Source organism: Dacryopinax primogenitus, assembly GCF_000292625.1.
Source record: "Dacryopinax primogenitus strain DJM-731 SS1 chromosome Unknown DACRYscaffold_6, whole genome shotgun sequence".
NCBI lineage: Eukaryota > Fungi > Basidiomycota > Dacrymycetes > Dacrymycetales > Dacrymycetaceae > Dacryopinax > Dacryopinax primogenitus.
Window position 1 is genome coordinate 1 of NW_024467203.1, and position 22710 is coordinate 22710.

General features: G+C 51.6%; 9 protein-coding genes across 9 annotated transcripts; 5 read left to right on the plus strand and 4 right to left on the minus strand.

Annotated features, from left to right (window-relative positions):
- Positions 1-297: 297 nt before the first annotated feature.
- On the minus strand, positions 298-4486 carry DACRYDRAFT_94102 (NAD-dependent glutamate dehydrogenase; the record flags this gene model as incomplete). Its single annotated transcript, XM_040777199.1, has 19 exons — positions 298-442; positions 496-950; positions 998-1251; positions 1297-1494; positions 1550-1759; positions 1806-1838; positions 1887-1986; positions 2043-2175; positions 2227-2253; positions 2300-2503; positions 2553-2684; positions 2731-2798; positions 2848-3035; positions 3081-3269; positions 3321-3376; positions 3426-4037; positions 4085-4207; positions 4259-4383; positions 4436-4486. 19 exons carry the CDS (start codon positions 4484-4486, stop codon positions 394-396), a joined length of 3207 nt encoding a protein of 1068 aa, XP_040629826.1. The 3' UTR covers positions 298-393.
- A 709-nt stretch (positions 4487-5195) lies between these two features.
- Positions 5196-6877, minus strand: DACRYDRAFT_65062 (quinone oxidoreductase). Its single transcript, XM_040775771.1, has 8 exons — positions 6555-6877; positions 6475-6501; positions 6270-6419; positions 6114-6219; positions 5710-6063; positions 5476-5663; positions 5322-5425; positions 5196-5267 (listed from the first exon to the last, which is right to left on the minus strand). Exons 1-7 carry the CDS (start codon positions 6654-6656, stop codon positions 5339-5341), a joined length of 1014 nt encoding a protein of 337 aa, XP_040629827.1. The 5' UTR covers positions 6657-6877; the 3' UTR covers positions 5196-5267; positions 5322-5338.
- A 355-nt stretch (positions 6878-7232) lies between these two features.
- DACRYDRAFT_50258 (MFS general substrate transporter) lies at positions 7233-9221 on the plus strand (the record flags this gene model as incomplete). Its single annotated transcript, XM_040774982.1, has 11 exons — positions 7233-7395; positions 7450-7525; positions 7577-7757; positions 7813-7911; positions 7961-8013; positions 8063-8312; positions 8365-8401; positions 8515-8607; positions 8657-8880; positions 8930-9012; positions 9065-9221. 11 exons carry the CDS (start codon positions 7233-7235, stop codon positions 9219-9221), a joined length of 1416 nt encoding a protein of 471 aa, XP_040629828.1.
- A 104-nt stretch (positions 9222-9325) lies between these two features.
- Positions 9326-10719, minus strand: DACRYDRAFT_115238 (quinone oxidoreductase; the record flags this gene model as incomplete). The annotated part of the gene is made up of 7 exons (XM_040769960.1): positions 10550-10719; positions 10474-10500; positions 10268-10417; positions 10106-10211; positions 9705-10058; positions 9465-9652; positions 9326-9412 (listed from the first exon to the last, which is right to left on the minus strand). The coding sequence occupies exons 1-7, from the start codon at positions 10661-10663 to the stop codon at positions 9326-9328; spliced, it is 1026 nt and encodes a 341-aa protein (XP_040629829.1). The 5' UTR covers positions 10664-10719.
- A 354-nt stretch (positions 10720-11073) lies between these two features.
- On the plus strand, positions 11074-12921 carry DACRYDRAFT_88047 (ENTH-domain-containing protein; the record flags this gene model as incomplete). Its single annotated transcript, XM_040776835.1, has 8 exons — positions 11074-11148; positions 11204-11274; positions 11326-11364; positions 11478-11559; positions 11612-11750; positions 11799-12029; positions 12079-12345; positions 12392-12921. 8 exons carry the CDS (start codon positions 11074-11076, stop codon positions 12919-12921), a joined length of 1434 nt encoding a protein of 477 aa, XP_040629830.1.
- Positions 12922-13410: 489 nt separating this feature from the next.
- Positions 13411-16083, plus strand: DACRYDRAFT_21330 (uncharacterized protein). The gene is made up of 3 exons (XM_040772342.1): positions 13411-13926; positions 13976-14092; positions 14144-16083. Exons 1-3 carry the CDS (start codon positions 13692-13694, stop codon positions 15760-15762), a joined length of 1971 nt encoding a protein of 656 aa, XP_040629831.1. The 5' UTR covers positions 13411-13691; the 3' UTR covers positions 15763-16083.
- A 211-nt stretch (positions 16084-16294) lies between these two features.
- On the plus strand, positions 16295-17771 carry DACRYDRAFT_21331 (NADP-binding protein). Its single transcript, XM_040772343.1, has 7 exons — positions 16295-16574; positions 16631-16802; positions 16856-16972; positions 17022-17076; positions 17130-17265; positions 17319-17537; positions 17598-17771. Exons 1-7 carry the CDS (start codon positions 16357-16359, stop codon positions 17674-17676), a joined length of 996 nt encoding a protein of 331 aa, XP_040629832.1. The 5' UTR covers positions 16295-16356; the 3' UTR covers positions 17677-17771.
- A 1056-nt stretch (positions 17772-18827) lies between these two features.
- On the plus strand, positions 18828-20573 carry DACRYDRAFT_50663 (general substrate transporter; the record flags this gene model as incomplete). Its single annotated transcript, XM_040775000.1, has 4 exons — positions 18828-19028; positions 19081-19696; positions 19746-20251; positions 20298-20573. The coding sequence occupies 4 exons, from the start codon at positions 18828-18830 to the stop codon at positions 20571-20573; spliced, it is 1599 nt and encodes a 532-aa protein (XP_040629833.1).
- Positions 20574-20785: 212 nt separating this feature from the next.
- Positions 20786-22568, minus strand: DACRYDRAFT_115242 (uncharacterized protein). The gene has a single exon (XM_040769961.1). It carries the CDS (start codon positions 22516-22518, stop codon positions 20872-20874), a length of 1647 nt encoding a protein of 548 aa, XP_040629834.1. The 5' UTR covers positions 22519-22568; the 3' UTR covers positions 20786-20871.
- Between the last annotated feature and the right edge of the window lie 142 nt (positions 22569-22710).

A 22710-nucleotide genomic window follows, 5' to 3' on the forward strand; every position in this document is an offset into this window, starting at 1 on the left:
CTAACCCTAACCCTAACCCTAACCCTAACCCTAACCCTAACCCTAACCCTAACCCTAACCCTAACCCTAACCCTAACCCTAACCCTAACCCTAACCCTAACCCTAACCCTAACCCTAACCCTAGAGGAGGTGCTATCACGGTGTGAGTTAGGTGTATCTGCTAAAACCCTGCCTCACTTTGGCAAAGACCCCATCTGACCGAGACGTGCGGAGGGTTGCACCGTAATTTCCGCATGATGTTTCAAATGGAAGTATATTACAGCAAACTTGGGTTTAAGTTGAAATGGATCGAATTCTTTTGATTTATAGTTCGACAAACATTAAGTCACGGATCAAAACTAAAACGGTAATCGTGTCCTTGGAGTAGTAAGAATGTGTGAGTTGTCTGCTAACCTAGTCGCGGAGGGCAAGGTCGCGCGCAAAATGGAAGAAGTCAACGGCACTGAAGGGACAAATATAAGTGGAAGCGTGAAACGATAGGTGAAGATGCCATACCTGCCATTGACGCCAAACTGATAAATGAAATGTGATGCGACCCAGCTTGCAAAGAGCGCCTTCTGATATGGCACCGGAAGTCGGCGCAAAATTGGATCCAGTCCCACCTTGTTCACGAGAGTATCCGGAATAGCCTTCCGCATAACACCTAGTCGGCTGGGCTTGTCATCGAACAGATCCGAATTCTCGAGTTCTTCCTGAAGCTCGGTCAGGTGCCCGGATAACTCATCAGAGATAGCGCTGCGAGGTTTGACTCCCTTGAGTCGGTTGTATTCTCTCCAGATGCAGGAAAACTCATTCGCGGCATTTTCAGTGATCTTCGACTGGATGTCGCGAACATATGATTCGTAGAATTCAGAAGGTTTGCCGTTTTTGAAAATCATCAAGTCGGTGTATTGACTGTCATTCAGGGAGAGACCCGCGAGAACTTCGAGAGACGATGACGTTACGCCACCCTGTTTCTTAATTAGACAAGACCAAATTGTTGGATGGAATAGCGCACCTTGTTAGCACTGGCATCCTTGAAGAGAATAACGCCACGCTTTTCGAGATACAACCGTGCCTCTCGAGTGATGAACAGGTTGGCGCCCTCGACAATATACTTGAAGTGAAGCGCCCCATCTAGGTCGAACAGTTGGGAAACATTAGAGATGTTCACTGCCTCGGGTCGACCTCCACAGGGCACGAAGAGATCTGCTTTAAACCGCAAGTGGGCAGAGTTGCGGAAGTCAGTGCCGTCTTGAACAATCTCCCCACCTGCAAGCATTCAGTACAGCCGAAGTAAAATAGTTGACGACTCACTTGGCAATTTGACATCCTGGTCTTCAACCATGACAAGATACCCCTCCTTGCTGAGCTTGGAGCGATCAAAGTTGGACACAGGAATGCGGAGCTTTGCCAGCCGAATAAGCTCTTGGCGATTAATACCAGCGGGGTCAGCCAGAACTCCACTGCCGTCGATGATGGCAATCGTCCTGTCCGAGCTGAGAAGAATTTCGTCTGCCGACGCATCAGTAAAGTGAACAAGGCATGCACCCCACGGAAAGGAGCGTACTGGAGCCTAAATCCCCATCTGGACCACCTGTCTGCACTTTCGTCACATCCTTCTCTTTCAATCCGAGTGCTTTGTAAATGCCGACCACGTATTGGCGGACCGACAACGATGTCATGCCGTAGGTGTCATGAGGTACACCGCCAAGCAACTCCGCACTCTTCCCGGTCGTAAATGACTTCCATGAGTCCACGCCGCGATTCCTTACATGAACTACGGCCTGTCAGTATACCTCTCCGCTTCATATTTCTCTACTTACTGGCAGCCCAATCCATCATATCCGCGGTGCCCTCTGTCCCACCATGAGTGACAAATTACGCCAGGCTAGAGGAACACGCACCATCAGGTCCGAAGAAGAGGATCTCCGGTTTGTCATAGAGATCGATTATCGGCTCCTTGATGCCAGGGCTATGACCGGGAACGAGCAGATCAATAACCGCCTGGACGTTTGCCTGTGTGTTAGAAATCCTTTACAACGCGGCGTAGCAATGCTCACATCAACATATTTCTCGAAGCAAAGGCGTGCATTCGCGCCAATGCTCGGGAGAATAGTGCCTTTAGCCCCGCCTTCAGGGATGTCCTTATTCTTCAACGACTGAGTAGATGCGAGGGCATAATTCTCGTCGAATCTATCAAATAGTAAGGAAGGCTAGGGGATATATCAACATGAAGTCCCTTACAGCATCCGCTGGTTAATGGAATATTGCCTAGAATCGGTCAATCAAGTGTCACAAAGTCAAAAAGTGGACTCACTCGACGCCTCTTGAGCGGACGATACGGATGCCTCCTCTAGCCACATCCTTAAATCTCACATGGAAGCCGCGGAAGTCAGAGCCAATGATGAAGAAGAGACCAAACGGTGTCTTCGGGTATTCGACTGCTGGCAAGAACGACGGTTCCATTCTGAACGAGAGTGCTACCTTCGTGGGCTGGTAGAAGTTGGTCTTGAGAACATGCCTTTGGACGGTTATATCTCCACGTCCGTCCATGATATGCGACAACTCACTTGTTAAACACAAGGAAGCTCGTGAGCACTTGCTGATCGTGCTCATTTGGCATAGTCCGGCGAATCTTTGTGTACAGTTCCTCGTCTGTGAGTGGGTGATCAACTTGCATGCGCAGGTAGGAAAGGGTAGGTCTAGCACGACTCAGTCAAACGTCGTTGAGCGGAGTGCACTGCGTACCCAAGCCTGGTTGCCTCCTCATGCGAGGGGTAGTGCACCATGGCAAAGTTAATGTACAGTAGGCGGATCTGTGCTCGTGTCAGATGCATAATCCTGGGATAACAGTGTGGTTAGTACCAATTCTGGGTGGGCTTTAATGACATCTTCGATATACTGCCTCGTAAAGGTCTCGTCACGGAATCGCCTCTTGATTTGGTTCAACACTTGCTCGTGCTCAGGATTTGACTCGTCTAAAACATTCTTGAGGGCGAGGTACGCAGCTCCAAGCCGATTGCAGAAGTGTTGGGCGAAGATCCACCCACAGTCTATGCTTGTAAGCAGAAGAAATTGAACACTAATATAGAGCTCACATGCGTATGTTGCTTCTTGAACGGCGTGCGGAACGCCTTCTTCCGCAAAGAAAGGATTGTCGGGAAGGCAGTAAAGGAGAGATGCCTCTTTCTTAACTTGGAAGATAGAATGCTCGATTGGAGGAGCTTGCGAGTTGGGAACGGGATTGAGATACATTGAGACGATGGTCACCCCATTGGCAAATTGTTCTAACAAAAGGTAAGCTTTGACAGTGAAGATACCTTTTTGACTCGACATACCGACGTATTTGCGGGCCGAGTACAGCCCATAGAAGTGATACAGATCCGAGAGGGCGCTGCAGGATGTTAGTTGATTGCTTCTGACTATGTGAGCCCAAGACCCACCTGAAGTAGTGGGATGTACCCCCCATTCTATACCCGATGACGACTCTTCGCTCCCTAGTCTCCTCTACTTCAAACACTTCTATAACAGGTCCGTACCTGGTCTCTACGTTCGACATGACGGACTGATAGATTCCAAGCGTATGCTCGCTAGCTCTCTCTAAGAAACGGGTGTCCGAGACCGTGCGTATGTCAGTGGTGCCGTCGGGAAGCTTCTTTGCAAGTTCGCTTGGGAATTGACAGCGAGTGACGAAGTAGCATCGCAGCTGTTGCCCCGTGGTGGCACTCACGGATCCTTGAGAACGATAGGTCTCCAACCTGTAAGCCTTCTCGACGGTCGAGTTGTCTAGATACATGTTGTCGATGCGCTTTTCGCAGGTCGCACCAGGGCCATCTGTGGCCCTCTTTCCGGGCGGTGATGTGTGGATGAAAACAGCACCCTCAGGAGACTTGTCACTGTCCCCTTCCCTTGTGATCTTCTCCAAGTCGATGACAAGCTTAGCAGGGTCGTGTTTAGTATATGCAAGAAGCTTCGCGCCATACAGAGCCAGAACATGGTCAGAAATGACCTCTATGCTCTCATTTGCAAAGTAGGTGTCGTCTATCCCCAAGTGACTGTGCTTGGTTAACGAGGGAGGACCGAACTTAATGAGTGAACGCACTTGTAGAACCACACGACCTCATTGTTCACTAGCTCGGCTGGGATGAAACCCTTCGAGGCGACATTGTCTTCGACCTCTTCCTGCTGAGCAGACTTTCCGGCGAACTGGTAGTTCTTATAACCCCTGCTAAGGTGTAAGTGGTGTGGATCAGTGTGGCGCGAAGGCAATGCATACGGGAGGTTCTTGATGCGGTTTATGGATGTATCACTTCCCGTCCTGGGGGAAGAGGGAGAATAAGGAGAACCGGGTACGCTCAAACGACCATTATTGGTGAGATGGGCAATGTTGGGATTAGCGAGCTAGACAGTATCAGGGGCAAAACATGGGCATCTTGTTGGATCAACTACGCACCAGAGCGTTTCGCTCAAGGTCGGTTGGTTCTCTAACTTGAGGAGGGGACATTGGGGGAGCAAAGATAATTGTTTGAGGGAGGCTGAACAGTACTTTGGAGTTAAAAGGGATGTTGAATCTGTTCGAGGAGCAGATGTATGCGCTTTTGTAGTTAAGGGGTTGCCCAAAGATCCGGGGTCAGTCGGGACAGGAATGACGAACCACCTAACGTTGTATCACATGCACCGCCCGATGGTCTGCATTGCCTCGGCGGTAGGGAACAAGGCCCGGACCCTCGATGGATGCTGTCCCCTCAAGTGACAACAAGACCCGGCCGTATAAAATTTATATATCGGCTTGCTTATTATTGAATGTTCTTCTGCCTTGCACAGTTCTCTGGAATGCTAATTCCGAACTAGTGTTGATTATCCTGGTGTTGATATCCGAGAGGGGGGCTAGCAAACTGCAAAGGACTTGTCCCCGCCTTTAACGGAACATAACAAGGGCGCACCGCCGAACGCGGGGTAACAAGGAGATGCGTCTCATGCCTGTTCAGTTCGACGCGTCGATTCTATGGAATCACACTCCCCACAAACTCACTCATCTTCCCTGTAGCTCTTTTCACTCCAGGTCACGAGTCACCGTTCCTTAACGACCTGAGCAGTTGTTCTAGCGTCTATGCATCATCTGCCCCAACGAGAAAAAAACGACTGTATTGCTGGTCGTAACAAACCTCATATCCACGGCACGTGTTTGATCTGCTTTCTTTCTTTTTGGCTAATTACAAACTCAAGATCAGGATGGCGCGCGGGTATCTCCGGACGATTGATCGTGATAATGGCCTGATCATAATCTGCAGTTACGTTGCAATTCGAAGTCTCTTTCCTGCTGGACACGGCAAACTTACATCTACTCCCAGAACGTTCATACTATCCTCAGCATGATCTTGCCAGTGTTCTTGTTCGCCTCCATGTCTTTGTGGGCTTCCGCGACATCTTGCCAAGGATACACCTGTGACGATGTGAGCAACAGTTCTCCTGAGAAACGGAGCATCAAAGCACCGTATATAGGTACGTCTTCAGGGGACTTTCCTCCACCGTTTCCCCCTTAATATATGGGAGCACCTCATCAACGAATCGGCTAGTCAACTTAGCCTGATATTCGAGGGATCGGGTCCGCAAAGTGCTTCCTCCGATGTGAATGCGTTTGTATAAGATCGGCCCCAGATCTACATTGGGAATCTCCTTACCTAAACCTCGGTCAGCATTAGTAGATTGACATGTGGGTGTACACACCACTCAAGGTAGCGAGAAGCACCAGACGACCGTCTGTCCTCAAGAGATTGATGTTCCGAGAAAAATAGTCTTGACCCACAAAATCGACAATGACATCGACACCTTTCCCATTTGTCGCCTTATCGATCTCTACGGCAAAGTCTTGCTTTTTGTAATTTACTGCGTGACTCGCTCCGTTCTTTATCGAGCTGAGAAAGTTAGCTTTCTCATCGCTACCAGCTGTCGCATAGACGGTCTTGACTCCGAGAAACCGAGCCAATTGTATTGCCGCAAGCCCAACCCCTGACGCACCTGCATGCACAAGGACCGTATCATTTGCAGTTACGTGAGCAATCAAGACGATGGCTTGGAATGCTGCATCCACATACGGTCAGCGATGAGAGATTGATATTTGGCCAACTGACCAGTGAACCAAACTTCGGGAATGCTGGCTGCTTCTACGAATCCCAAGTCTGCGGGCTTTTTCATGACTGTGCCACTGCGAACGGTAATGTATTCCGCATAAGCGGCCTATATGCAGTTGAGAAGGATAGGTCGTCCTTCGCCGTCCGGCAACGTACACCAGGTGCAAGGCCGAGGACCTCATCGCCAATTTGGAAGTCAGAAACTCCCTCACCGAGGCCTTCTACCCTGCCCGAAAATTCGACTCCTAGAATGTCCTTGCTCGCGCTGGGTAGGGCCGGTGGACCGCGGCTTCGTTGCATGATATCCTGTCCCATCGGGGTAAGCCGGTTGGTAGTATGAACTGCAAGAACCGTAACACACCAAACGATTCACCCCTGCAGCCACGATCTAAGTGCATAAAATCAGCCGCATATCAATGAGAAGATATGGCACCCGCTTGCCTTGACGAGAATCTCGCCTTTGCTCGGTGTAGGGTTCTCGTAATTGCCAATGTAGAGATCATCAGCTGAGCCAATACCGCCTTTAATGAGAACAGCTCGCATTCTGTCTGATGTCTACTCCCAGCGATAGCAGTTGATTAACAAGGGAAGATCAAGAGGGGGTGGTCGATGTCACAGCAGAACCACCGAAACCGCCTGAGCTCGTGACCGAAGCAATCACTTGGACATTTGAATGAGAGACTCGGTTAACACTCAACAATCGATGGAATCAATTCGCCGTTTGAGCAGGTGAGTTGATTGCGTGATCCTGTCACATACTTGCGTTGGTCCACTAGTACAGTATCGAACTGCAGGAGCAGTAGACGTGGAGGTGCGTCAGCTCCGGCTCCCAAATGAACGGTCGAGTGCCGCTCGGCCGGAGGTCCGAGGTTCCAGTGGCGGTGTCGCTGGTCGCCGGATCGGGAAGACATCGCCCGGTCCAATTCCATGCATGTCGAGTCACTTGCACTCCCAGAAAGCTGACGAGGATCCTCAGCAATGCCCACGCACTTAGGCACATAACTGCTCTCCTTGTCCACCGTGACTAAAACTACTCACCAGTTGGTAGGTTCATCTTCGGCGGGTGCAGACTCAACCGCAGTCGAGACAATCATGAAAGACGAGACAGATAACGTGAACATGCAGTCTTCATCTCTCCCCATCGATGGGCAAGAGCCTGAGAAGGAACACACTCGGGTCACGACTGTGGACGAAGCCAATGTACCTGATATCTATGACCGGTTTTCCCCGGCGCGAAAGATGATTGTGGTCTTCATTGTTGCTTGGTCGGCCCTTCTGGCACGTGCGGCCCCCTCTCGTTTCCCATGTTCAGACTCGCAGTTGATCGTTCTTCAAGCATTTGCAAGTTCAGCTTTCCTACCGTCTATCCCTCAAATTGCTCGTGACCTCCACACCTCCGAAAGCGTGATCAAGTAAGAAACTGGACGTGTGCAGAACGTATACTCAGCTAATGGCGGGCCAAGCTATTCCGTCTGCGTTTACTTGGTTGTGATTGCATTCGCTCCCCTGGTCTGGTCGCGAGCGAGCACGTATTATGGTCGACGACCAGTGTACCTTGCCTCCATGCCAATATTTGTTCTTGGCTCTGTTGGCGTTGCGGAATCGCGGACTTTGGCAGAACTGATGATTACTCGTGTCATCCAGGTGTTCAGAATGTCCTTCTCAAGGATTGAAGCATGTGCTCACATAGCAATCTCAGGGTACCGGAGCGAGCAGTGTGCTGTCTATAGGAGCCGGTTCCATCGGTGATATTTACCGCCCTACCGAGCGTGGTCGAGCAATGGGATGGTATCTCGCAGTAATTTATACCCTCGTACGCAAAACTTTCAGCGCTGACCGAAGCCCAGGGTGCTCAGTTCGGTCCACCTTTAGCGCCAGTCGTTGGTGGTCTCATGACAGAGTAAGCTGACTACACTGCTCGTGGCAACTCTTGTTCATTACCACTGTAGATACGTGCAGGGAGCGAGAGGAACTTGGCGTGCTTTCCAGTACTTGTTGGCAGGAATGGGACTAGCAACATTCCTTCTTATCTTTTGTTTCCTCCCAGAAACGGCGCATCAGACTGAAAGTAGCCGAATGAAGTCCGCTCAGAGTTCACGTACAGAAGACCGTGCTCGCCTCCAGCTGAGGCAAATATTAGCCGCAACGAATCCTCTGCAGCCGTTGGCCATGTTGAAGCACCCTAATGTGGCTCTTATTGTGCGCTGGTGACTCCCCTCTAATTGCGCCAATGATGAGCGAGATTGTGTAGACGGTGAACTCGGCCTTTGTGATGCTGACAACCTATTGTGAGCGCATCTGCGTCTTGACAAGGAACTCGCGTCACTCATCACGTGCAAGGTGTCTTGGTTCCCATGCCTTACACACTGGTCAGCTCACAAGGAAAGAGCATGAAACTGAGTGCTCATCACCCTGGTGCAGGGGCCACGATTTCATATCACGAATGCTGCGGTGAATGGGTGCCTGTATCTAGCACAGGGCACAGGAAACGTTGGTGAGCACTTCTTTGACCCGTGTCTATTATCTGAATCAATGGTATATAGTGGGTTCCTACATCACAGGATACATTTCGGATTCTACAGTTCACAAGTGGATTGCCTTGAGGGCGGGTGAACGTGTTTCAGAAGACCGCCTTGAAGCAAGCTACTGGGCTGGCGTGGGTGCCACCCCGCTGACTCTGCTTGCTGCTGGGTTCTTGATGCAGTTTTGGACGACTTATCCAGGACTTGCGTTGTGCTTAGTGGCGCTATTCTTGAATGGGATTGCTGTTCGTGTTCGCATTACGAACATGCGCTTCGGCTGAATCAAGTTTAAAGCTGATCGGTGTGCTTGCGGTTTGCAACACATATCTCGTGGATTCTAATCAAGCACGATCAACTGAAGCGGTCGCAGCGAACAAGTGAGTCATGATACAAGTCCCAGGAAGAAATCGCTGAGGAATTGCGTTAAAGCTGCATCCGTTATCTTGCATCTGCCGGTGCATCTGCAGGTGTGCTGCCACTTATGCAGTCCATCGGAATCGCACCAACAAATGCTATCGCTGCAGTGATCGCATGGGCTGGTTTCATATGCGTGTGGATTGTCAGACGACGTGCTCCGCGGATATAGGTGAACATAGCCTTCTCGGGCCTATTAGACACTAGGATACTTGGTGTTGCACACCTCTGCAGATTCTCACACCCTTGTATAATGTGCTCTCCGATCTTTCTTCATTACTCAATGAGAAGGACCATCTTGCCACGGTTTCTGTTCGCTTCCATTTCCTTGTGAGCACCCGCTACCTTCTCCCAAGGATATGTCTGTGATCAGTCTCAGCATGGTCGTTAGATATTGGACAGGTGGAAGACAGACTTCATATATATGCGCATTCATGGGGCCATCTTCGTGCTGGTCCCCTTTCAGAAAAGGGAGCAATTCCGCCTCGAAACGTCTTGCTAAGTTCCCTTGGTACTCAGGAGAACGAGATCGTAGTGTGGTACCTTGAATGCGAATACGTTTGTACAAGACCGGACCCAGGTCTACTTGAGGAACAGTGCTACCTTCGGAAGACTCAGTAGTTTCACCAGCGGACTTACCCTGAACTTGACTCACCACTAAGCATAGCAAGCAGTACTAGTCGACCATCCCTTTTCAGTACCTTTATGTTCCTTGCAAAGTAGTCCTTGCCAACGAAGTCGATGATCAGATCCACGCCTTCCCCATTCGTCTCTTTGTCAATCACTTCGGCAAAGTCTTGCTTCTTATAGTTAATGCCGCAAGTTGGGGCTTCCTTCATAGACAGGAGGAACTTGATATTGTTGTCGTCTCCAGCTGTTGTGAAAACTTCTTTTGCCCCCAGGAAACGAGCGATCTGATTGGCAGCGATACCAACACCGGATGCGCCAGCATGGATAAGTACCGATTCTCCCTTTGTGAGGCCGCCGACAAGAACAAGTGCCTGGAATGCTGGCAAGGAATAAGAAGGGACGACATTTGACAAGAACAGCACTCGCCGGTAAACCATGCCTCTGGCACACCCGCTGCTTCAACGAAGCTCAGGCTTGACGGCTTATGCATGAGTGTGTTGCACGCAACGGTAACATACTCGGCGTAGGCACCCTAGATGGAGCCTTCATTCGACCGGATGATAAAGAACTTGCAGGGGTATGACGCACTCCGTATAGCAGACCGAATATCTCATCGCCAACTTTGTAGGCAGTTACCTGGCCGCCAAGTTCTTCAACAATGCCAGCGAATTCAACGCCAAGGATGTCCTTGCTAGCTTGGGGTGGCAAAGGATAACCGCCTCCTCGTTGGATGACGTCCTATCATGGAATACAGTTACAGCTCGTCAGGTTGCGAAAAGGTTGTGCATGCTCACCATGCGATTGATGCCTGCAGCCTTGACCTAGAAAGAGATCAATGTGAAACCTGGTCGGTCTGCTAGCAATACGTGCTTTCACCAACACTTCTCCTTCCTTGGGTATAGGCTTGTCGCATTCACCGATGTACAGATCATCGGCAGTTCCTGCACCATTTTTAATAAGAATAGCGCGCATTTTGGAAGCCATTTGTGATTGTTTGAATACAGAGATGTTTGGTGAGCAAGCTGGAGAGACGATGATGCTAGTTGACAGTGATTTATAAACTTGAGGTAGTCGGAATAGAACGCCGAGTGGTTTGATGGCTTGATAATGATGACCGGCGCTTATTATTTCATATATCAGATGTGATGGAAGACAGTCAAGCCTGGTATAGATTTGAATTTCACTGTTCCCGCGATTAACCCGTGCTTAGTAGTACAACAGAGAAGAGGGCAACGACAGGCGCATATATGTACACAGCCTCTCTGTTCCATGCGTCTTCGGTGCTTCACCTTGCACGTCCCTTCTCTCTTCCTCTCCTGCTTCTCTCTCGCTGCCGTTGAGCTTGGCAAACACCTCAGTATCTGCTTTGTCGAATAAAATCACCTCTCGCCATCATGGACCGTCTAGAACAGCTCGGCAGTCAAATCTCCCAGTTGACCATGTACGACGTCAAGTCATTCTACAACCAGGTGCGGCACAAACGCGCCAACAGACGCTGACGGTCGAGTTCACATCTTGTGATAGGCGAGGAACTATGTACTTAATGTCAGCGAAATGGAGGGGAAAGTGCGAGAAGCCACTAATGACGACCCATGGTGAGCTGTCTTGTGAAGGGTCAGCAGTGGTTCTGTGCTCATCCTCTCAAGGGGGGCAAGTTCAACGCTCATGCAAGAGATCGCTCAAGGGTAAGTTGCCAGCTAGCAACCTTCATGCAATCTTCTGATCTCAGGACAGGACGTTCAACTTGTATGTGCAGTTCATGATTTGATCAAGAAAATCCCTTTGAGTCCTTCAATAGCCAGCAATTCAACGAGATCATGCCCGCAATCTACAATCGCTTCATGGAGAAAGAGGCTCGCCAATGGAGGCAGATCTACAAGGTGTGTCCTGACTAGAGCATGAGAAGATTACTCCGCTCATGTCTAGTCATAGGCACTCCAACTTCTCGAATACATAGTTAAGCATGGGAGTGAGCGCGTCGTGGACGATGCTCGTGCTCACCTTGCCACGATCAAAATGCTACGAAACTTCCACTACATAGACGACAAAGGCAAGGATCAAGGTGTTAACAGTATGAGGCTTAATTTACGTCCCCATTATTCTTCTGACGACTATCCAGTCCGTAATCGATCCCGCGAGCTGGCCGAGTTACTGCAAGATGTTGAGAAGATTCGCACCGAACGCCGGAAGGCAAAGACGAACAGAAACAAGTACGTTGGTACCGGTAATGAAGGATCGAGCTTCGGGAGCAGTGGACGTTATGGCGGCTTCGGGAGTGATAGTGTCAGCCCTGGATACACCGGCTATGGTAATGAAAGCGGTGGTTACAGCGGATCGACGTATGATCGAGGTCAGCTTGCCACACCCAATAGTGTCCGATATTCATTGATCTTCCTAAGATTACGGCGGCTCCTCGTCCGAGTTCAGAGATCAGACGGCCCGCCGTGGATTCGATGAATACGACGCGGGTGATGACGAGGAAGCTGCTCATCCGCGTTCCTCCATCTCCGCTACAAGGCAATCCACAAGTGATCCTATTGCGCCGCCTCCCCCTCCGGCAGCTGCCAAGCCGAAAGAGGTTAATTTACTGGATATGCTTGAAGATGATACGACGGTATCGGTTGGACGCGCGCCTGCTGCCGTTCCCAGCGCGCCCGCTGGAGATTGTAAGCAATGATTGCTCTACATGTACTTAAATTAACTTTTAGACAGTCGACGATTTCGATGACTTCCAGGCAGCCCCCATGAGTCCTCATGTTGGTGTTTCCTCGGTTCCTGCAGCTCCCGCTAAGACCGGTGGTGCTGGTTTATTTGATCTGCTCGACAGCACGCCCGCTCCCGCCCGCACTGCTTTTAGCCCGCCAATGACCACATCTGCTCCAAGTATGATGGCGACACAACCTCAGCGCCCAATGATGCCGGCGGCGCCTATGCAGTCTTTTACATCGAACAACTCGGGAATGCTCCCCTCGGCCCTGACCGGCCCTGCAAAGGTTGGCCCGTCTGCGGCTACGACTACGACTGCTTCTAAGCCCGCTGGGGCCTTCGATGATCTCTGGAGCATGTCGCTCGGATCGTCTGCCCCGAAGCCAACCAGCACCGCTGTCAACAACGGCAACAAGTCGATGCTTGATCTTCAGCGTGAAAAGGCACAAGCGAACCTGTGGGGTCAGGCCGCAGGCGGCACTGGCACTACGACGAAGCCGGCGGGATCCGGTGGATTCGATGACCTGTTGCTGTAGACCTCCCAATCAGTCTTTTGGTTTTTTTCTCCCATGACGAGATAACCCATCCCAATGAGATAAGTATTGTGTTGTTGTGTGAATGATGAACGGTGTTTTGTTCTCGAACCCTTTGCCTTGCTGGCCTAAGTGACAAATGGCCGCATGCTTCAGGCACCTTGTCGGCACGAATGGCCGACTTGGCCGGCAGATATACACTGTGCAATATGAAACGAATTCGGCTTTTGAGGTGAATTGATGGGTACTAAATTGGCTGTGTAATGCTAATATCATTCATGAAACAAATTCGACCATAATCTGGTAATGATAGGAGAGAAAATAAAGTGAATTCAGGGGGTGGCAAGGCCGTGCAAAGGACTGCCCCCAAGTGTGTCGAGCGGACTTTGAAACACACCTGTTGCTCACGAGGCCCTCTTAACCGCCCCTTGGTCCCCTCCTCCTCCTCCTCATCTCTCTCTTCGACGTCCACCTCGTCGCCTCTTCTCTGTTCTTGTCCACATACCAGCCTGCTCTTGTCATTAGACCGGCCGGTCCGCTTGGTAGTCTATTCGACACTATCGGCTGCGCCCTACGATCGCTCCCAGATCACCCACCAGGTCTCCGACTCGACGTCGGCAGGTTCCTTGCCTCTATCAACAGCATACTTCTGTCCACGCAGGACGAAAAAAAAATATCAACAACACATCGAGTGTACCTTTGACAAGGTCTCGTGAATCACAATCGATTTGACCTTGATTTCACCACCGTCAATCGCTCACTCAAATTCCGCAATGTCGTTCGCCGCTGCTTCCGCTAATGGCATCCCCGCTGCACCCCCAACACCCACTGGGCTGGCCTCATTGCCTCCCAAGCCTCCTATGTCCCTGAACAACCCGCGTGCGTCCTTAGGTCCAAACGAGCGACTTCGCCAGCCTCTGTCGCCGCGTGTTGCGGTCTCTTCGCCAAGCGCGCGCCCCACCAGCGAGCTCCTCGCTAACGTGACCATTGCCCAGCCGACCCCTGAAGGTGAGTGTACCTTACCGGTATCTGAATTCGATTCCTGATCCTTGCTCAGCGGAGGCGCTTGACCAGTGGTTCGAAAATCTTCAGAACTATGAAGTCACCCTCGAGGAGATGGCCGCCGCGTCACTGGACCAGAACTTCAAGGAGGAGCTCACCGCCATCGAAGAGTGTAAGTCACTCGGCATCCCAGTCTAGTTGACATGATTGAATGGTACTTTAGGGTTCCGCGTCCTCTCGGAGGCTGAACGCACCGCTGCCTTGTACAGCTTGCTCCAGTCTGCCACTCAAGTCCAGATTCGGTTCTTCATCCAGGTCCTTCAGCAGATGTCTAGGGCTGATCCGATGACCGCCGTGTTAAGCCCTAGTATGGGCGGATCGATGCAAAACCAAATGGAACAAAAGCTCAACCAGCTTGGCCTCAAGTCTCCGGGCCTCAAGGCGCCCTCTTCCCCCGCCGTGAGGAATTTCAGCGCAGGCTCAGCGAACCGTGCCTCGTTCGGTGGAGATATTTCGTCCTTCCTCTCTCCCGATTCTGCCGCATTGAGTGATGCCGCTGGAACGCTTGCGCAAAAGCGCGCTCAGCTGAAAGCGACTCAAGCCGCTCATCGCATTTCTGCGCCCGGTCTGATCAACTCGAATAACAATGTCTGGACCGGTTCTTCCCTCAGCCAGGTTATGGAACGTCAGGCATCGCCGTCGCCAGAGCCTCCCGTTTCCCCCGGTTTGGCCCCTGCCACGGCTACCATTAGGCCGAAGAGCACCGACTTTGCTGGTGTCGCCAACACCCTGCGTTCACCTCGCCCGAACTTGACGGAAGACCCACCGAACGATGGTCTCTCCCCTATGATCGGAGGTCACTGGTCTAGCATGGTGAACACCCCTCTGGTGCCCATGTTTTCCGCAGACAATCAGCAAAACAATACCAATGGCCTCGACGCTGTCAACGCCAAGCTCAACCAATGGGGTGGTGCGGGGAACGACGCTAGCGCCCGCGTCCCTCTTATGGATGACGCGAAGAAGTTTAGGCGTAAGAGCCCTGCGATCGACGAAGCGATGAGTGGACTCCGTCCTGCAAACGGGAACGCTGCTCTTCTCGCTCAGCAGCTTGCTGCGAACAGAAGCGTTGGTGCCGATGGCGTGAACAACTTCAATGGACTGGGCGGGCTGAGCCCGCACATGAACGGACTTGGTATGGGAGGATTCGGTGGTCTTGCCGGTCTGCAAGCGATGGGGGCCGGTGGGCTGAGCCCGCTGACGGCCAACATGACTGGCATGAACTTGAATGGTCTCGCCGGTATGAACCAGATGGATCTGCTCAGCTTGAATCTCAGCCCTATTGGTCTGGGTGCTGGCTTGAACCTCAACGCTGCCGCCCAGGCGCAACTGCTTGCTCAACTTGCGACCGGTGGATACCCCAACTCGGCTTCTTCCATCAAATTTGCCGGTCTGCAGACTCCCCTCACTGCCGGTCGTCCCCGCAGTGCAGGAAGGCGCAGTCCATCAGGCAAGGTGGGCTTTAATGGTCCGGCTTCCGCCAGGACCGACGACGACATCGACCCCAATGTGCTGCAAGACGTACCCGGCTGGCTGCGCTCCCTTCGCTTGCACAAGTACACTACTAACTTTGAAGGTATGGATTGGAAGGATATGGTTATGATGGATGAAGCAGCTCTTGAGAAGAAGGGAGTGGCAGCGTTGGGTGCAAGGAGGAAGATGTTGAAGACTTTCGAGGCCGTTCGCATCAAAATGGGTATTGAAGGACCCCCACCTATGAGTGCGGTTAGCACAAACGCCACCTCCATCTCTGGGGGAGAGGAGCCGACCTCCGCAATCGAGTGACCGGCCCTCGACCGTTGCTTTCTCAGAGATTCACGAATTGATTAATCTTCTCTCCGAGCTTGACTATCATTTTCCCTCGATTCTTCTTGTCTTCTATGCGTATTCCTTCAACTCTCGTTGCCTATTGTTTCCCCTCTTCCACCACCTGTGCTCGGGCTCTCTGGCCAGAGTCCACGTAGGTGAATCCCCTCCCCACCCAATTTCATTTGTGTCTATGTTGATAACGCCGCGGTATCTTCCTTGTCTTGATAACTTCGTAATTGTGCTGGTTTGTAGCTTCCGTAGCTCGACGCGCAATATGTTACACCTCTTTGCATCGCCTATATTGCGTTCACCTGAATCTTTTGACAGTGTCCCCACTTCCTCCAAATGTTCTCGATGTTATTCAGGAAAAGTGTGCCCATTTCTAGAAAGTTTTCAGCTATGGTAACCGCTCCACCGTCGTCGTCGGCCTTATCCGCCGTCGCCGGCTTTCCCCACATATTTCTGTTGCGCCCTCACAAAGACAGCACAGCAATTCGAGGGCAGACGACCAGTCCAACGACCACCTTTTCTCCTCCACTTCTCATACAATCTCGTTCATTTTACTCTCTTATGGCTTCCTCTCGCTCAAGTTCCCGTTATCGCTCTCGTTCGAGGGGACCGTCCCCCATTCGTACCAGGCATTCGTACCTGGGCGAATCCGAAGACACAGTTGACCCTGATACAGCTGCTCAGGCGAACCATGCCTTCAGCGCTGGACGAGTCGCTGTTATCACCGGCGCCGGGTCACCCAACGGTATCGGCTTCGCCGCTGCCAAAGAGCTGGCTAGGTGTGTCCTTATCGAGCATTCCGTTGATGATGCTGAGGATCTCCATATCGGGACAGTTATGGCATGAAGCTTGTTCTTGCCGACATTAACAAGGAAGAGCTGGAGGAGGCCACTAAGCAGATCGAAGAGAAGGTCGGGACGGGCAACGTCATCGGGGTACCCACCGATGTGAGCAAGATTGAAGACTGCAAGGCGTTGTTTGACAAGGTGTACGATGCCTTCGGCGAGGTGACCATCTATTCCCATTCCCTTATCGGGCCTCCAGCTGACAATATAGACAGGTTTCTGTTCTCATGAATAATGCGGGTATCGGTCCTTATGGAGGTGCTTATACCAACCTCGACAATTGGCACAAAGTGCTTGACACGAACCTGTATGGTGTTGTCAACATGGTTCAGGTGTGTCCACCAGCCTTATCTCTTAGATCCGATGCTCAACTTGCTTTAGACTTTCACCGCCGTCATGATGGCACAGGAGAACCCTGCTGTCATCATCAACACTGGTACGTGTGATGTCGTGTTATGGCCTTGAGCTGTATGCTAAACCTTAACCCAGGATCTAAGCAAGGAATAACGAACCCACCTGGCAACGCAGCTTATAATGTCTCCAAAGCTGGAGTGAAGGTTCTCACCGAGAACCTGGCGTGGGAATTCCGCCAACAGAACGCGAAAGTCAGCGCGCATCTCTTCGTGTGCGTACCGCGGCACCAGGTGCTGTTATCAGAGTATCTGATCTGTAAGATAGCCCTGGCTGGGTGCACACTGGGTTGACCGGGGCTCGCGTCAAGGAGAAGCCCGAGGGTGCTTGGACGGCTACACAGACGGCCCAATACATGTTGGAACGGGTCAAGGAGGGAAAGTTCTACATCATCTGCCCCGACAATGAGACAACGACCGAAATGGACAAGCTACGCATAATGTGGGGTGCCGAGGATGTTGCTTTGGGCCGTCCCGCTCTCAGTCGGTATGTGTTCTCCTCCCTCGGTGCACTCTGAAGCAGGGGATTGATCTATTTTCTTCTCAGCTGGCATCCAGAGTACAAAGCGCTTTTTGAAGAGTACATGCGCGACAACCTGTCAGCCTCGGCGTCACTTGCGTCTTGAGAAGACCTCACAATATTTGCTCCCATCTGTACCAGATAAACTGTTGAAGTGTATAGCAAAGTTAGAAGGAAAATCAACGAAGAGGTTAGCGCTGGCAGTATTGACTTCACTCACAAGCACCAGATTCGAACCACGATTGAAACTGTATGAAACCTCGGAGAATCGGGCCGACTGTGAAAATGTACCGACCTTATCACCAACGGGCTTGTAGCAGCGATCATCAACCTGTCACACAAACCATTGGTCAACTGCTCCTTCATGAGAGTACCCTGTGTAGAACGTGTTACTAAGCGTGCCCGAAAGTTATCAGCTTCGCGAGACCGGGCACTAGCAGTCAGCTGCCGACCAAGAGGAAGTCGATCACGCCCAACAACATTCCAGCTCGCGCCCGTCCGGAAAGATGATAGTTGCACGAGTATCGGACCGTTGTGCAGGGCGGCGCTGACCACGAGTCCCAAGATTAGATTGTTCGGTACGGAGTTGTTATTCTGCCAGTCCATCTCACGCATTAACAACAGTCAACGTGATCAACTGGGGTGAATAGTGCGGGGAAGTCAACTATATGAAACGTAGGGGCCAAGAACTGAATACAGTCTGCAGATGTTGCTGTTGGTCCTTACCCTTCTAGGTTGGAAATTGGCCTCCACTGTGAGGAACGTGGGAATCTCTCAGATCACTGTGCAAAGCATGATCAACCTCATGGACCAAGGCCCATGACGAGCGCCCTTCCAGCTGATAGATCCGACCAGAATGTAAACCTTTCAAGGACAAAGGTCTTCGCCCGAATCAGGTCCCCGGCGATTTGGATTAGCCTTTCCACGTGATGTTGTCCTGATTTCGAAGTGCCATTGAATTGGAATCAATTCTTCTCTTACTCCTTTCGACTTCTTTGCTTCTCGGGGTCAACACATCAGCCAAAGTACATAGGCCATCGTGTCACCTGGATCAGTCCATGAATCGCTCCGTCTACAGGAGAATGCGGGGTTTGCGGGGAAGATCCCCGTTTGATGAGCCGATTTGGGCTGGTCCAGCCGGCGTCTAGAATACATTCCAGCGTTATAAAGGTTTGCTTCGTGGATGTTCCTTCTCGGTGGGAGTTTTCTCTGTTTATCTACTGGAAACGACACCAACGACAACCTACGCGACATATCATGTCGAGGGCTGCGACTACACCACCGGAGACCTCTGCATGGGCCAACAGGAAATGTCTCATCTTGTGTTCCATCGTGGCAGTTGCCAACATGCAGTACGGATTCGATAGCGCCGCAATTGGCTCCTTGCAGGCCATGCCAGGATTTTTGGCAGTCTTCGGATATCCCGATCCTTCATTGCCCACAGGATACGGCATAGATGTAAGCGATGTTACCACCATAACCTTCAATACGCTGATAAGTGCGAGGACAGAGTACCGTCCAACAACTCATCGGATCTCTAATGACAGCAGGTGCCTTCCTCTCATCACTGGTGGCTGGGGCATTCAGCGACTTTCTTGGACGCAAGTACGCATTATGGGCGGCCTGCATTCTGAACTTTATCGCCTGCGCCGTCCAGATCGCCTCGTCAAACGTCGGTGTTCTTTACTTTGGTCGTCTCCTTCTCGGCTTCGCTAATGGGTTTTTCGTCACTTTCTCCAACGTTTACTGCGCTGAGGCATCCCCCGCCCATATGCGTGGGGTCATGGTTGCCCTCTTCGCATACTGGGTCAACATCGGCGCAATCTTCGGATCTGTCGTTGACAACTACACAAGCACACGCATGGACAAGCTCAGTTACCAGATTCCGATTGCCTGCCTGTTCATCGTCCCGGTCCTTCTTGGGTTGGGCCTCTTCGTGGTTCCTGAGTCGCCACGCTGGCTTCTTGTTCGTGGTCGAGAGGCTGAGGCTCGCAAGTCGCTGGACATTCTGCGTGGCGGTTCCACCGAGCAACAATGGACTGAATATGAATGGGACGAGATGGTCCGGGGAGTAGCAGCGGAGAAAGAGATTGCGCAGGGGGTGGCATGGCAGGATATGTTCAGAGGTTCGAATTCCTAACTTCTTCCCTCACACAAAACTGAAACTTGGTCAAGGTGCCGACTTGCGCCGCACTCTTCTCTGTTATGGCATGATTGGTTGCCAAACAGCTTCTGGATCGTGGTTCATCATCGCGTATTCGACATATTTCTTCCAGATTGCAGATATCACGAAGGCTTTCCAATTCTCTATCATGAATACGTGCATTGGATTCCTTGGCGTCAATTGCGGCATGTACGCGATTCGGCACATCTTCGGTCGCCGGTCTATCCTGATACTTGGAGCGTTCCTTGTTGGGGTATCCCATCTGGCGTATGCTATTGCAGACACGGTCCATCCCAATACAGAGGAAACCGGTCAAATCATCGTTGCTTTCATGGCTCTCTTCCAGTTCTCCTATAATGGCGGTGTTGGCGCTGCCAGCTATCCCGTCGCAACCGAACTTGTCAGCTCTCGCTTACGTGCCTGGACTGTTGGCAGTGCGACCGCCTTGGGCTACATCCTAGCGTGGACCACCAGCTTCTGCACACCTTACTTTATCAATCCTCAAGATCTGAACTGGGTGCGTTTCTTGTCAATTTCCACAGCACATCTCTAAGTCCTTCAAGGGTGCGAAATACGGATATATCTGGGCCGCTTCGAATGCGGTTTGCATCGTGTTCTTTTACGTATACATGCCGGAAATGAAGGGCCGTTCTTTGGAAGAACTCGACGAGATCTTCGAAGCGAGAGTTCCAGCCCGGAAATTCCCCGAATATGTCTGCCACATTTCCCAAGAAGCTGCACATGACGTCGCGACGCACCATATACCACATATTAACGACAAGCCATCTATCGAGTATGTGGAAAACACGGTCGAAGAGAAGTACACTGAGTCTGTATAAAGGACATAACGAATTGTAACCTAGCCATTTTTCTTTGAATTCATATATACGACACTGTCATGTACTCATGGTCAGTATTATGCGCATGATACACAACATTCTGCGGTTGGAGCAAAATTGAGACGTCATGATCTCGATTTTGTATGAAGCGACGTTAGACTTGCCGATGCATTAGTTAAATTGAACCCAAACATGCAGTCTAATGATCGCACATGGAGAGAAAAAGAACCCACGAAGTCGTCTATATTTGAACAGTACTTGTACACAAAAAGGACCGGGATTGTGCCATGCCTCCAGTTTATTCCATCTCGTAATGTTCTGGCCACCAAACCCAATCCGGGCGCAGGCTGTCAAAGTCTTCCCATAGGCTGAAAACAGCCTGCCCGTCGTGGTCTCTAATGTGCTCCGGAGACGGAGGTGGCGGATCGTGATGTCCTGAGCCGTCATGACCGCGAGGTCCATCGCCGCGGGGACGACTACCATACGGCCTCCTTCCTGGGCCCCCAGGACCACGACCAGGCCCTCGGCGGTTCTTCCAGTCGAATGCCGCCCTATTCAGACATCTGGGCCAGTCTGCTCCAGGAGTGCTCCATACGATGGGCCATACAGCGAGTGAGCAAAACTCGCCTGCCGCATCCGAGCAGGCACCGATCGGGCAGCTTACGAAGGTTGGCCAGACGAGATCCTCAAACAAGGTTGAAACGAGAACACTTGCGTCAGAAGTGGTTGAGTTGGTGGACCAAGGTGAGGGGCTCGGACTGGGTGGTGCTATTGGTAGGAGATCGAAGAGGTCGAACAATGTTGTGCAGATTCTGTCAAGAACGAAAAGGACACTCTTGTAGATCTTCTGTTCCTCCTTCGTCAAGTGGAGCCGCTCGATGTGCCATGTGAGGCCGTTGATGCACTTGTTGAGACCCCGGTCGGGAAGGTGTGGCTCGTAATATGGAACTAAGGAGATGTGGACAAGAGACGCAGCAGTGGCTATCTCAGTTTCATTTGGAGCAGTGCCTGAGAGAATGTTTTGGATTTCGAGAAGTCGCGGCTGGTAACGTGTCGTCACAGTGTCGACCAGCATTTGCCAATTGACACTGCGCTTGCCGAACAAGGGGCGATTGGTGACTTCGAGCACTTCATCTCGAATCGTTTGTCGAGTTTCGTTCGACATCGTAATCATTCGCCGCTCCTTGAGCGAGCCCTTCGGATCCAACTTCACATCTCGACCATGAGCAGAGACGAAGCCGCTCCAATCGAGCTCGACTCTTGAATCACTGACAAAGTTGTGCCAAGCAGCAGAGCGAGCCCATTCGTAGAACGGCTCGGCAGAGTCCTGATGTGTGCGTGTGACGTTGACGTTAGCTCCGAGCTCCCATGCAGACCAGTCGCAGACGATGAGCTCGAAGCCTGCGTTCATGCGGACAAACCCGTCCAGATCGACGTCGAATTCTTTCGTCCAGTTGCAGAGTTTCGCTGCACGGATGTACTCGTCCCATACACCTCTCCAATCCGTCGACGGCGTCCCCGCTAAGCCGTACCCAATCAGATCGACAAAATCGAACGTTCCCGTGTTGGCGATCATGGCGCTCATGCCATCGAAATATCCCACTTTGATATCCCTCTTAGCACTATAGGTCCTCATCCACGTCTCCCCAGTCTGGTTTCTCCTAGGAAAGGCCATCCTGTTGCCAAAGATCCCAAAGCTCATCTCCGCATCGAAAGCGAGCCATTCGGGCGTGTCGGGTGGACTGGCAGATGGTCGAGCGTGGTACATCGATGTCCCTGCACGTATGAGGCCGGGGACGAATGATGCGCCATTCGGATTGAGCGTGTTGCCCCATTGCCGGAGGGCGGAAGAGACAGAGTTGAAGACGTGCGCTCGGTAGTCGAGGAGTTGGCTGACCGTCGCAGTGACTAGGACGAGCGCCTGAAGTAACCAGAGCAGCTTCATCGCCGTCTAGGTGTTCCTTTGATGGCCAGCAAGTGGCTGAGGACCGCCAGGCTGTGGATGGTATGTGGGCATCGCCGTCAGTGCAAGGACTGAATGGCGACGAGCCAGGCGTTATCATTGACGCCAACAGGGCGCTGCGCAGTTGCTGTACACTCGCGACATCAGGGGCTGCTTTGATGGTCGTGCGACTTA

What these genes read in the sequence shown, in the direction of transcription:
- DACRYDRAFT_65062 (XM_040775771.1), bottom strand. Translation starts at nt 6,656, where the DNA reads ATGCGAGCTGTTCTCATTAAAGGCGGTATTGGCTCAGCTGATGATCTC. An exon ending in GCTTCTCGCTACCTTGAGTG is followed by an intron (nt 5,664 to 5,709) that starts GTGTGTACACCC and finishes ACCGAGGTTTAG; the next exon opens with GTAAGGAGATTCCCAATGTA. An exon ending in TGAAGACGTACCTATATACG is followed by an intron (nt 5,426 to 5,475) that starts GTGCTTTGATGC and finishes ACATCGTCACAG; the next exon opens with GTGTATCCTTGGCAAGATGT.
- DACRYDRAFT_21331 (XM_040772343.1), top strand. Translation starts at nt 16,357, where the DNA reads ATGGCTTCCTCTCGCTCAAGTTCCCGTTATCGCTCTCGTTCGAGGGGA. An exon ending in GCTGCCAAAGAGCTGGCTAG is followed by an intron (nt 16,575 to 16,630) that starts GTGTGTCCTTAT and finishes ATATCGGGACAG; the next exon opens with TTATGGCATGAAGCTTGTTC. An exon ending in TGCTGTCATCATCAACACTG is followed by an intron (nt 17,077 to 17,129) that starts GTACGTGTGATG and finishes ACCTTAACCCAG; the next exon opens with GATCTAAGCAAGGAATAACG.
- DACRYDRAFT_115242 (XM_040769961.1), bottom strand. Translation starts at nt 22,518, where the DNA reads ATGAAGCTGCTCTGGTTACTTCAGGCGCTCGTCCTAGTCACTGCGACG.
- DACRYDRAFT_21330 (XM_040772342.1), top strand. Translation starts at nt 13,692, where the DNA reads ATGTCGTTCGCCGCTGCTTCCGCTAATGGCATCCCCGCTGCACCCCCA. An exon ending in TGCCCAGCCGACCCCTGAAG is followed by an intron (nt 13,927 to 13,975) that starts GTGAGTGTACCT and finishes ATCCTTGCTCAG; the next exon opens with CGGAGGCGCTTGACCAGTGG. An exon ending in GCTCACCGCCATCGAAGAGT is followed by an intron (nt 14,093 to 14,143) that starts GTAAGTCACTCG and finishes ATGGTACTTTAG; the next exon opens with GGTTCCGCGTCCTCTCGGAG.